The sequence below is a fragment of the Cyprinodon variegatus genome, unplaced genomic scaffold (genome assembly GCF_000732505.1).
Source record: "Cyprinodon variegatus isolate N-32 unplaced genomic scaffold, C_variegatus-1.0 Scaffold239, whole genome shotgun sequence".
In the NCBI taxonomy this organism is placed as follows: domain Eukaryota; kingdom Metazoa; phylum Chordata; class Actinopteri; order Cyprinodontiformes; family Cyprinodontidae; genus Cyprinodon; species Cyprinodon variegatus.
This window is the reverse complement of record NW_015150692.1, coordinates 747,798-761,307: the sequence shown is the minus strand read 5'-3', so window position 1 is coordinate 761,307 and position 13,510 is coordinate 747,798. Positions and strand designations below refer to the sequence as shown.

Sequence of the window (13,510 nt, the reverse complement as noted above, 5' to 3'; positions counted from 1 at the left end):
GTGAACTCAAGTGAACTTCTGTTAAATCTCCGGACCTGTTGCCGGAGCCGCAGAGCCGCACCGCACCGTAGTCAAAAGGGCGGTGTGAGAGGGGGTGTGCGGGAGTTGCGGTCTCCGTCGGCTCGGTAATCGCACCGGAGCCAGTGTGAGCAAGGGGTAAGCATCTAGGGCTGGTTATACTCCTGCTGCAGGTATGAGGCAGATATTGTAATTATATGATTTATGCCCAATATTGAATACATGTTATTCCACGCCACACTCAAGAGGGACAATCACGAACTAGCTGTGGATCTAGATACGTCCGAGGTGCTGAGGAAGTGAAAAACGCAAGGGGCAAGTTTGTCCGACAACGGAGGGACATAAGGGGCAAAAAAGAGCGGGGATCCAGGTGGAAAAAGGGTCTCAGCGTTCTCACGCACCTCGTTCTTCTAGCTGGTTCATCTTTATGAGTCGTTTTCTACAATGGCGGTCATACAAAAAAAACAAGCCGCTAAGGTACCAAACAGGAAATGCGCATAGTGTAGAGAGGATGTAGAATTGACCAATCAGAGGCCTCCTGTCTGCGGCCACCTACGATTTTGGAGAGATGCAGCAGAGTGTCTGCAGAAGGGGCGGGGCATATTTGCATTCACTGCGACACACATGCAGATGACCTGGTTTCTGAGGATAAATCAGCCTTTAATATGCAAACATCTAAATTACCTTTGGTGAAACTCAGTTCTGGACATTTAAATAATATCACAGGCTAGGTAGTAAGACCTAACATCGTTCAAAAAAACGAGATAATCCAATAGTTTGAATGAAAATGGCTGGTTGTCTCTTCCTCAGTTGAGTAAAGACTTTTCCCCTCAGGTAGTCCCAGCTGTACAGGCTGGAAGAAGAGTCTGCTGGTGAACAGAGACAGATTTGCTGTGTTCCTCCAGGCCACCATAGTTTATTGAAACAGCTGGAATGCTGCTTCCTGAGATGGTTGATTTGAAATTTTCCCTTTTGCTCCTTCTTAACTCACTGATGCTGTGCAGTCATTGCAAACAGCAGTTCAGCTCTTTCTGGCCCTTTAGAAAACATCCGCAGCGCCAACGTTTTCACATCAGCATCTCTTCAAGGAAGACGCTTGGATCAGGCAGGAGCGCTTTACATCATAACCTCTGCAGGCTTATAGAAATAAGCAGCAGCTTTTCTATTTCTGAGTTATTTCAGTGAGATATAAGATAGTTTTGAAGCTAACAGTGTGGTTAGCTGTTGATAATATCGTACATCCCTGCATTTACGCATTTTATAGGTGGATCCTGGGAGGTCAAAGGAAGAAATTTTTTTTTACAAACTGTTTATTCTTTTTTTGTTTTACATGCATGTATTATATCATCTGATTCAATCTGCACGTAAAACACAAACAATGCTTTCTTGTCTGTATATGGATCTTTGATAAATGTCGGCTGTATGATTTTCCTCTGTTCTGTTTGCTAATCTTGCTATTTTTTTTTTCAAATTTCTTGTTTTGCATGCAGACAAGGCTAGGGGCATACAGATTAACCTGTCTGAAAGCTTGCAAGGTAAAAAATCAAAACAAGATGACTGTCACTGTCTCATTTTTTTTGTGATGTTAAATGCAGTAATCAGTCACTTTCTGCAAAGGTCTGTTCTAGATGTCTTAGTGTTGCTTAAACATGTTGAACGAGCCAAATTGCATTCTGCATGTTTAAAAGCAGCATGCTTGCTGAACTGGCCAGCCNGGATGCATGGTGTTTGATTTTCTGGCCGATGTGTTGTAATTTATATTTAAACTGGCCGATAACTGATACCAAAATCTTTATTTTCCTTTGACCTACTTAAAGTTGAAGCCTTTGGACAGTAAGCATCTAGGTCTGGTTATACTCCTGCAGCAGTGTGTTGCAGTGAGCTTGTCGCAGGTGTGATGCAGCAGCTTTTATATTTCTGAGTTATTTCAGTGAGATATAAGATAGTTTTGAAGCTAACAGTGTGGTTAGCTGTTGATAATATCGTGCATCCCTAATTTACGCATTTTATAGGTGGATCCTGGGAGGTCAAAGGTCAAAGGAAGAAAATGTTTTTTACAAACTGTTTATTCTTTTTTTGTTTTACATGCATGTATTATATCATCTGATTCAATCTGCACGTAAAACACAAACAATGCTTTCTTGTCTGTATATGGATCTTTGATAAATGTCGGCTGTATGATTTTCCTCTGTTCTGTTTGCTAATCTTGCTATTTTTTTTCTTCAAATTTCTTGTTTTGCATGCAGACAAGGCTAGGGGCATACAGATTAACCTGTCTGAAAGCTTGCAAGGTAAAAAATCAAAACAAGATGACTGTCACTGTCTCATTTTTTTTGTGATGTTAAATGCAGTAATCAGTCACTTTCTGCAAAGGTCTGTTCTAGATGTCTTAGTGTTGCTTAAACATGTTGAACGAGCCAAATTGCATTCTGCATGTTTAAAAGCAGCATGCTTGCTGAACTGGCCAGCCTGCACACCTATCCCCGCTAAAATGTCTTGCGCATTATGAGGTGAACCTTAAACTGCCAAACAACAAGCCTGAAAAAAATTTTCTTCTTATTTAGAAAGCAATTAAAACAATATATTCAAGGAGATTAAAACGATCTCTTTGAACCCCAGTCGGCCTCAGCAGATGGCCGCTCACACTAAACCTGGTTCTGCTGGAGGTTTCTTCCTGTTAAAAGGGAGTTTTTCCTCTCCACTGTCGCTATAAGCATGCTTAGTGTGAGAGATTGTATTTGAGTCAATGAGTCGATGCAATTAGCTGGTTTTCTTTAGATAGAAAACTTTGAATCAATATGACTGAATGATCTGATGAACTGTATCTGTAAAGTGCATAGAGATGACATGTGTTGTGAATTGGCACTATAAAGATAAACTGAATTTAATTGAATTAACTCATATTTAAACACATAGAAAATGTTTTTGTTTTCCAAACCATTAAATGTTTTTTTGTGTTCAGCAGCATCAACGCTTTTAGGAGCTTCAGTATAAGATCTTAGGTTGAAATTCACCAGATTGTATTTTCTCACTGCAAAACACTCAGATGCACAGATCTATGCATCTGAAATGATAATCCAGTGTCACACTTTGAAACATGCAGTAAATTGAAAAGCATCAGTAGCTTTTTATAAAAATATGATCAATCATTTTCTTTATCATTTTAAGAAGATGTTAGCTTTGTTTTCTCCTCAGATCCATGTATTATGGTATAAATCTAGTGCTTTATCCATTTGCCCCCCCAGGGGCAATCTTTTCAGCAGGATGTAGACCACTGTTCCACACGTAGTAAGAACTGATGTCAAGCTGCACTGAGCCGCGCTTAAAAACCTGAATACAGAACAAATCATAAAATAGTTTTTAGCCTCTGAACTAATTAAGGTTTTGATTGTGCCAATAAATAATGAGATGATGTATCTCAGCAAACCCCTGTGAGAACAATCATGTTGTGCGTGTTTGTGGTTTCTGTAGGTAAACTGGCTGCATATGACACGGATGGAGATGGAGACTTCGATGTCGAGGACGCTAAAGTACTTTTAGGCAAGTGGATTTATCTCATTCATCAACAGGATAGTGTCCATTTTCCCTTTTTAGGACAGAAACAAATGTTTAGTTTAGGAAATTGGTTTGATTTGTGCATGGATGGCTGGACCTCGTTTGGATTAGCTGCTCAAATAATATTTGATTATTTTGGTTAGTTCACTCAAAAAAAAAAAAACACACTACTTGGTGATTACATAAAGGAGGAATATAAGTTTTCTATGAATCTTTACATCAGAAAAGGTTTGGTTAAAATTTGTTTATTCAACCCTTAAACCATTTTAAGGTTTTAACATCAGGTGTTTGCTCTACAGCAGGATTTAAACTGTTAAACCGACTTCTGTCTGATATTATAAAACATAATGAATAACAGAAATCTCCAGTCAGAAGGTCCTCATTCAAACTCCTACTTGTTTAAGTCTGTCTGCTGTCTGTCTGCTGTCTGTCTGTCTGTCTGTCTGTCAACAGAAGTTAACCCTCTAAGACGCAGCCCCTCCTCATTTGCATATTAGGCAGAAATGCATACAGAAATGTAAAAATGGCAGAAATAAATGGCATTGAAGAAATAAATAGGGTAAAAAAATGCAAAGGAGAATAAAACAGAAAAAATATTATCACATGCACATAAATAAATACTTAAAAATATAAATATTAAATAAATTAAGTTGAAGATTATAAGGGACAATAAATAAAGAAGGTAATTATTGCAAAGGCGAATAAATGAAGAAACAAATTAAAAGATATATATATGTATATATATTTGTATATTGTATTTTTGGGGGCACTTAATTTTATGCTTATTTACTTATTATGCATTTATGTATTTCTGTACTTATTTTGAAATATGGCAGAGTTGGTACTCCATATATATATATACACGTGTGTGTTACACCCTCATCTATGCAGCTGGAGAGCATCTTATCTGTTACTGAAGGGGTCATGTGACCTAGAGCATCACAGCCTTTCCCATAAGCATGAGCGCTAACTGAGCTGGAAAGTGCTAAAAAAAAACAGCAACAAAACAGCTTTAATCTTGAAGAGACATTTTTCTTTTCTTTTCTTTTCTTTTCTTTTCTTTTTTTTTTTTTTTTTTTTTTTTTTTTTTTTTTTTTTTGTTTTTTTTTTGTTTTAGGTATTTTTTAAAGAGGAATGCACCGTAGCTTCTGTGAATGAGTTAGACTCAGATTAGATAATACATAATTACATATAATAAATGAGCGATAGTCTGGTATTTTACATTTACAATCTTTCTGAAATGACCCTTACATTCACATTTATTCATTTTTAGGAGAAAAGAAGTGTAGCTCAGGACCCTTTTTTTTACTAGTGAAGGTATGTAGATGATTCTGACCTGCGTGTACGCTTGTTAATGTGGCTGTAACTTTAGCATCATTAGCAGTTAGCCAGGGTCCATTTACCATCTTTCCTGATTTCTGACACAGACTGCCTGCAGGAGAAAGGAGACGGTAGTGATGATAGCAAGTCTGGCCAATGTTGGCAACGTTCTATACATGAGAGGGCACATTTGTGGAGAAAAAAAAAACTAGCCAACTTCAACTGAACCCCATAACCTCCACACGCTTTAACATGAAAAGTAACATTTCCCTGAAGCAACTGTTTTAAGGCCCAACTAACCGAGGCCCTACTCTGCCTACATCTATCCTCTGAACTGGGTGTGGTCTTTGCTGTGATTGGCAGATGGATTGACCCCAAACCAAAACATGGAGAGCATTTATAGTAATGATAGTTTAGTGATATGAGGTCGAGGGTTTTTTCCCACTGCGCTCATCAGACACGGTAGAACGATGGCTGGCGGCTCGAGCTGCCCTGGTTGGAGCTGCTCCTTCCAGAGGCCACCAGAGTTTCAGAGCTTCCCAAGGTGATGTCATGAATATCTGTTAAACCTGGTGCACTGCAGTTGATCCAAAATCAAATGCAACGCACCAGGTACACCAGTAGAGGGCGCCAAACAGAGGTTTTAGACACAAACCCAGGAATGCAATAATGCTGAGGACATGTAGATAATGAGAGGAGAAACCATGGATATGGTTTACAGGCACAAAAGAGGCTTTTGGGGTTGGTTGTCCTTCTAAAATATTTGTTTGTATGTGCTCTGCAGGTTTTTTGTTTTGTTTTTGTTTTTTTTTGTTTTGATTGTTTTTTTTAATGAAGCATATGAACATGTTTTTCTCTTTTATCCTTGAACAGAACCTTTCAAAATGATTTTACTTCACTGAGCTTTGTCTACTCTGAGCAAGTTGCCAAAAAGGAGATAATTTCTTTGAACATTTTTCAAGCCCAAACTCAGAACTGGAGATTTTTAAATAGTCCGCGTTAATTTTAATTTGGTTAGTGTTTTGAGTTTTTTTTTTTTTATCGTTTTCATAATAATAATTGAACTTTATTGATTTCGCATTGGAGAAATTTACTCTCTGCATTTAACTCATTCTCTTGGTGAGCAGTGGGCTGCCAGAGTGCGGCGCCCGGGGAGAAATGGGGGGTTAAGGGTCTTGCTCAGGAACCCAGAGTGGAGGCTTTGAGGATCGAATCGGATACTTGCAACCTTCTTAGAGCACAAGCGCACTGCTCTAAGCTAACACTCCCCCTCTTGACCTGGAATTCCTTGAAAAGGAGTTTTGTTTAATCTAAATGGCACTTTTCAGGTAAAATATCAGTGTAGCTAAAATAAACTCTAAAATAACTCTAAAAGTTGCTCTACATCCTCTATGGCTTCATGTTTCCCTGTGACCTTAGGGTTCCTCTGTTTTTTCATGGCTGTCTGCACATTGTGATCCACAAAATGGTCATTTGTTTGTTTTTCTATATTTTAAGGTTTTATTTCTAATTACCACACCTCAGGGCTGGCATACACTTATGATGTTTCAAACTTTCCTCTCAGCTAAAGCTCAACCATAACGATGAACTGCTGGGTTTAGAAGTTAATCACTCACGGTATCTGCTAAAAGACCAAAGACCACGGCGGACTGGAGACAGCTCTGCTGGATTAGTCTATCCATAAGTAAAGTCAGATTGTTTTCACACACACTGGGAGCAAAGTTTAGTTAAATCGGGTATAACTCTGCTTCAACAACAGGATATGCTCACAATCGTCTCACAAGGGCCGACTGAATTTCAAACCTGTCTGATTTCTATTCAGCCAAATGATTCCCGATCAGGAGGTGATGTGAGAGGCTGATCCTCCCTCGTTCCCCCTGCATACTCTAACGCACAGTGAACGATGAGGTCTGATCCAAACTACATGAGCACAGCTGAAAAATCTGCCCAAATCAGGCCATCAATCGTTGAGTGTATGCCGGCCCTAAGCTCTATCTACTTATTGTTTTAGATAATGATATAAAACGTATTTCTAGTGGATCACATGCAGATGGTCTGCATAGTGGTGTGAATAGTTCCCTCGCTGCCTAACCTACACTTTAAACTTTCTTACCTTCTTGTTTCTCCCTCCTTCTCTCCCCCCTCCCTCCCGCACATATTTTTCAATCATATGATCAACATTTCTTTTTTCACCTCATGTTTGTTTTTACTACCCTTTGTTTTCACCTCCACACCTTTGGCTCCTGAACTTCCCCTCTGCCTCCCCCTCACACCCGTTTGTTTGCGTAGGCCTGACCACTGTGGGCCACAGTCAGGGGGAAGCCCTGGATTGGTTAGAAGAAGTGGATGAAGGTGGCTCTGATTGGTTAAACAGTTTCTTCACTTTCCTCTACGGTCTGATAAACCCACTGGAGAACCGGGAGGACGAGGCGGGTGGTGGCACCGCCGGGGGAGTCATGAAGGGACATGAAGAGAATGATGAAGACGATGATGACGTCCGACAGGAGGCGGCCAAAGGCGATGGAAATAACGGTCAAAAGATCATCATTGTTGGCCTCCATAACCAATAGTGAAAGGCCAACAATAGCGGTCGGGTTCACTTTTCACAAGGGGCTCGGACATCAAGAACCGTGCAATGTTTGACCTGCAAACCATTTAGTCAGTTCTGGCGTTTACAATAGGAGCCCACACCTTCAGCACCCTTTTGGTACCACGTTACAATGGGGCTCCTCTCAAAGATGGCCAATAAGTACTTAATAGATGTGTTATGAAGTTGTAACACAATCAGAAGTTTTTATTATGCTTTGAAAACTTCATGGACACAAAGAACATGCTTGCAAATGCTTATGATGCTTCCGAGGCAGTACTTTATTTGGACATGTTTTCATATAAGCAGCACTCGATGAAATGTGTCGTTGAACAGATTACATTCACTTTTTAGAAAGAAACTGATCAGTTTTGTGTGTTGCTCACCTTTGATTAATGCATAATAAGCACTTATTATTAATTCCTATTTTAAGATTACTTAATAAAATATCTCTAAACTATTAAACGGGAAGCCCTAACTGAAGTTGGTACTGTTTTTTAAATAACTTAATTCATGCCGTACCAAATTTAGCTTTATTCCAAAGCAAAGACGCAACAACAAAAGCCGTCCCAGGCCCTCCTCATAAGGATGGGCCCGATTTGGAAGCAGAGACATTCCGCACTAATCAGTAGTTTTCTTTTCAGCATCTACATCCCATGTTCTTACAAAAATCCAGGTTAGAACAGCCGACTAATTCGTAAAAAGACCCTCATGCCTGCGCTGCATCTCTGCTCGTCCACACCACACCCCCATGCTGGCAAGCACACAGTGACAGTGGAGAAAAATAGCTTTTTCCTCTTCAGAACCAGACTGAAAGCCATTAGCTGTGGCTAACTGGAGGATGAACGCAGATTTAGTCTAACCGACCGTATCGCTGCATTAGCAGATCTTTTTCTATGATGTCCATTCGTCTGCCTCGGCAAGCAGAGGATCCTCAGGAAAACTGTCGTACTTTTCTCTCTGTCAACCTTTTTAGAGTTTCTTAATACATTTTGTGCTCAAGATTTTTTGAAAACAACCAGTAATACTGTAAAGGAACAGAAGGTATAAAGGGGCTTTGCTCTTTCTCTAACGCTGCATGCCTTCAAACTGATCTGGAAACATTCTCTGTACAGTTTGCATGCATTTCTACCTCTGGTGCCTCTTTCAACTTTAACCTTTTTTTAAACTAAGCCAGTTTTCTTTCCTAGAATAATAAAAAAGCTTTTGTATCTGTATTAAAAGAAGACATAAATGTTATTGTACATGAATTATTAAACGTTGTCAAGCAGAATGATAGATTATAGCATGTTACCAGTTTCTGCCCACTGGCTGCATCTATTATTAGTAGATGCATACTTGGAGATATAGCCACAGATTGGCTGTTATTCCCAATATCTTGCACGTTGCCATAGCAACAGTAACCGTTGGCTGTGGAAAATTTAGCAGTGAGGAACACGAACAACTGCAGTTGCCAGACTGATGGTACCACACTGCGTTTGCAAAGCCATTCTTTTGCAAATGTTTGCCCAAAGCAATCTGATATGAGGTTGCTGGAACTTAATATGGCTGCAACTAAGAGTTATTTATATAGTCGACTAATCTAACAATTAGTTTAATGATTAGTAATACTTTGACTTCTTTTCAATTTATACATTATATATATCTTAACTGTTGAACCATCAAATAAGAATAAAAATGATTTGTTTTTTCTGCATTTCTGCTGTATATATTGGGTATATAGGTTCTGTTTAACGGTACAGTTTTTTTTATTCATGTAATGTTTTTTTAGTTCTGAGATAAGCCTTTGTAAATTTTCGGTTAAACAGCTTTTGGGGTCAGTTTACAAACATTTGTCTCAAAATCCTCCTAGATCTGCCCTAAGCGGTTGAACAGTTGATAATAGTGCCTGATCATACAGTTATATTCAAAATTTCTCCACTTTCTTTCATGGGCTCTTGGCTAGTTCCCTACAATTCCTTTTTAACCCCTTTCTAAACATCAATCTTTGTACTAAAATATTCCTTCTGTCATGATTTGTGGACATTAAGATCTAAAGAGAAGCGCCATCTCCTGGTCAGACCCTGTAATTCAATGAAAGGGTGGAGTCAGAGTAAAAAAAACATGTTGGGTTCATGGAGGGGATTTTGCTGGGAGTTGGCTATCATTCGGTTGGCGTTTAACTGGGAAGGGCCATTTTGATTGGCTGCTACTCATACCAGGGACTCATCCCAGTCCCTGGTACCGGCATTCGTCATCAGAGCAGCTCAGTCAGGCATATTCCTCTGTAACCGGTCATCCAGTCAAGCTTCTGGTCCAGAACATTGTCAGAAAATTGAAGCCATCAGCCTGAACTGAGAAGACTTTTGCTCACTGGGCTCCATAAATCCTTTCCTCATCCTTCAGTGTTGAGGGGCAGGGATAAAAAATTCCACCTTAAAAAAATCTAGATGTCGCTTGGCTGCTTCTAGGTTTGGCTCGTCGCACACATCAACAATCTTTATCGTCATTTAACCATAAAGGCTTGCAGCCTAGAATGCATACATTATAAGCAGACCTAAGTTAAAAACACTCATAAAAGAACAAACATCCTTAAAAGAAATGGAATTTATTCATAGAAAAAAAAATACCTTAGAACACACTTAAAAAAAAAGATTTTTCATAAATCAGAAACACTCGACACAGATACAAAACGTCCTTTGAAGAAGAAACATGAACATTAGATGTATGGTATGTACATAAAGGGCAGCTAGTGTCAGAGCTGTCTTTGAAAAGAGCTAACTGTCTCTTTAATTGGTCATTCTTACACAAACCCTGGATATTCAGTCATACCTAGACAATGGCCCATTATTTATTTCAGCAGAATGATAATGCAATATGAGAACTGTAACAAAGTTCTTAAGAATCCTCTTAAAATAAGTCAAAGACCCTGAAGCTTCACAACCTCGGTTTATCTGCACCACTTTGTCCTTGATCTGTAACTTCCTCACCAACAGGCCCAGGTGGTGAGGAAAAAAAAATCAACATCTGCTTCACTGATCCTTTCAGTACGGAAGAGGATTAGGGCCACTGAAAAAAAAAAAAAAAAGTTAACTGATTTTTTTTATTTTATTTCAGTATAGTATGGGAAAAAAGTCAGAATTCTGACTTTTTTTCTCAGAATTCTGACTTTTTTCTCAGAATTCTGACTTTAATCTCAGAATTCTGACTTTAATCTCAGAATTCTGACTTTTTTCTCAGAATTCTGACTTTATTCTCAGAATTCTGACTTTAATCTCAGAATTCTGACTTTTTTCTCAGAATTCTGACTTTTTTCTCAGAATTCTGACTTTTTTTTATTGTCAGAATTCAGTCAGAATTCTGAGATTAAAGTCAGAATTCTGAGATTAAAGTCAGAATTCTGAGAAAAATGTCAGAATTCTGACTTTAATCTCAGAATTCTGACTTTTTTCCCATGTTAAACTGAAATAAAATTTAAAAATCAGTTTATTTTATTTTTTTTTTTCAGTGGCCCTAATCCTCTTCCATACTTCAGGGCTGTTTGGTGTTTTGACAATAAATTTTAGAAAATGTCGGTGATGCTCTGCTGTTCCTTATTTCACCTACTGTATCAAATAACCTATTATCTTTATAAAGTTGTTTGTATTCTGTACCTTTTCCACCTTTTATGTGATTTTAGCGAAGCAGAGAAGGGAAATGGGGGAAACAAAGTTGAAGAGGAAGGTATTTGATGTATAGAGGTAACATTTGAACCCTCTTCTTGTTTTTATTTAACATTAGATGATAAACCTGCTGGAAGAGCAAACAGAGGAGCTAATAAAGGTATATTTGCATCAGCATGAAGCTTTGCTTTGTTACAAGTATAGCTTGCACTACTAGATGCAATGCATGTCCCACTCAAAAAGGATTTTGATGTTTGACTAAACAAAGTGTGACGATACAAACTAAACCGCTTCTTGTTTGGTTTTCATATGATTGAAGCCTCAGTTCGACTAAAGTGGTTTGTTGAGATTTAAAGAGATGATTTGCTGTGGAAGGATACCTTGAATTTCTCCTGGGATATTCCCATGGCTGCCTGCTGTGAGCTTGAGTGTGGTCTGATTCTTTATACACGCTCTGACTGATGAGACCCCAAACTGATGATGATGGTTCTGTCCCAGAAACATCTTCTCCCAGGGATGTTGGCTTGAAGCTTCGTGAAGCTCTAAAGCAGCAGCTGGTGATCATCCATGAACGTGTGGAGGCCAAGAAGATCGCTAAGCTCGCCCTAGCTGAGGTCAGGCAGCTGCTGACCAAAGAAGAGGAGGAAAGGGAGCTGGATTTGGGAAGGAAAGAAATAACTGCCAGAGTGAAGGAGAGAGTGGCCATTAGACTAAAGGAGGAGGAGGCAAAGATGGAAAAAGAAGAGGTAGAAAAGGCTTTGGAAAAAGTGCTGAAGGAAAAGTCTAAACAGAAAGATGATGAAAAGGAAGAAGAGGCCATAGAAGACAAGAATGGGGAAAAGAAATCAAAGAAAGCAGCGGAAAAAGAAGTGGGAAAGGAAGAAAAAGAAAAGAGATTAAAGATGAAAGAAATAATGAAGAAAATTAAAGCTGAGAAATCAGTTAAAACAAGAAAAAATAAATAGTTTGGCATATTTTACAAGAAACATCCGATTTTCAGCTGTTTTAGTTATAGGGCTGATTGTTTGTTATGACTGTAAACTTTATTACACAGCTATTACTCGTTTTTCCCACAGAGGCAGTTGGTTCGTCTTTGTGCAGCTGCTCTGTGGCCTTATGGACAGCAACTGACTGTTATCATACTGATTAAGTTGGTAACTTCATCATAATGATCTTTGCTATAGAAAAACAAATAGTTAAGTACACCCCTTTACTAATTTATAGAGTAGCAAGAAATGCTTTTGTAATGCAGATCCCATTTCTGGATTTCTGGTCTACTTTGATCATTTGCTTCTAGGACCCTGGTCCTCAGGGACCCCTGCCCCGTATGTTTTACTTCTGTCTCTCCCCTTAGCAAACCAGATTCAAATGTACTCATCCTCTGCGTCCTATCAAGTGCTGTAGAAGCCTGTAATTCACACATTCATTTAAGTCAGGTGTGTAGCTGCAAGGAGACACCTATAGGGAAGGGCTCCCTGGGAACCACCGCTTTAGAATAACATTTAAATCAGAGGTGTCGTTCAGAACGTTTACACAACTGACTAGAAGGCACTCAGATTAAATATTAATTTTTAAGATATATTTAGATTTCAGTCACAGCTGCATAGCAAATGTATTTATTACTCAGCTCACCAACGGAAATCTATCCACCTTCCTACATTCTGACCTGCCACAGACTGTCTTTTTTTGCCTCCTCATGAAAAGTGGCTTTAAAAAGTCAAGAAAACTTAAAATGATATCAATGAACATATTATGTATTTGATCTGATGATTAGAGTTTGAAGTTTTCACACCATTAACCAGGTTAGTTTCTATGATCAGAGGTGGCTTGCCCTCATTCTGATGTGATAGCTGGTTAAGCTAGCATTGCTAACATTGAGTAGCAAGCTAGTTGCACTATTTTCCAACCGGAAAGTTTGGACTTGGCTCTGTTTTAATGTAATAAACCTCTTAACATCCCTTTTTCTCAGTGATAGATTTATTTATTCACAACTAAACCAATCCATACTATTAATTAAAGTGGTACTTAAATAAATGAGCTTTCTCCTAATGTTTGTGAGGCTGAGCAGTAGTTCAACAGGGCTGGACCAGTGGTCTCAGTCTCCACTCCTTCAGAACCAGAGTCCTACAACTGTTGGGTGTTTCTCTGCTTCCACAGGGTTTATACATAAATACTTTTTAATGCTCTTTTAATGCTTTTAGAAATATTTATGCCACCAACAACTAAGGCAAGGCAAATTTATTTGTATAGCACAATTCAGTACAAAGACAATGCAAAGTGCTTTACATGATTAAAATATAGGAAAATAAAACAGAATCAAAGCAAGTAGGAAAAATAAAAAAAATAAAATAAAGAATGCAGAAACAAAAAAGAGTCTTAAAAACATTTG

General features: G+C 38.6%; 1 protein-coding gene across 1 annotated transcript in view; it reads left to right on the top strand.

The window, feature by feature from the left end:
- LOC107089110 (aspartyl/asparaginyl beta-hydroxylase-like) overlaps window positions 1-13,510 on the top strand; it is a 39,347-nt gene that overhangs the window by 4,129 nt on the left and 21,708 nt on the right. The window contains exons 3-4 of the mRNA XM_015381676.1: window positions 1,509-1,553; window positions 3,490-3,558. Of these exons, the coding sequence (XP_015237162.1) occupies window positions 1,509-1,553; window positions 3,490-3,558 (114 nt within the window). The remainder of the gene's footprint in view (window positions 1-1,508; window positions 1,554-3,489; window positions 3,559-13,510) is intronic.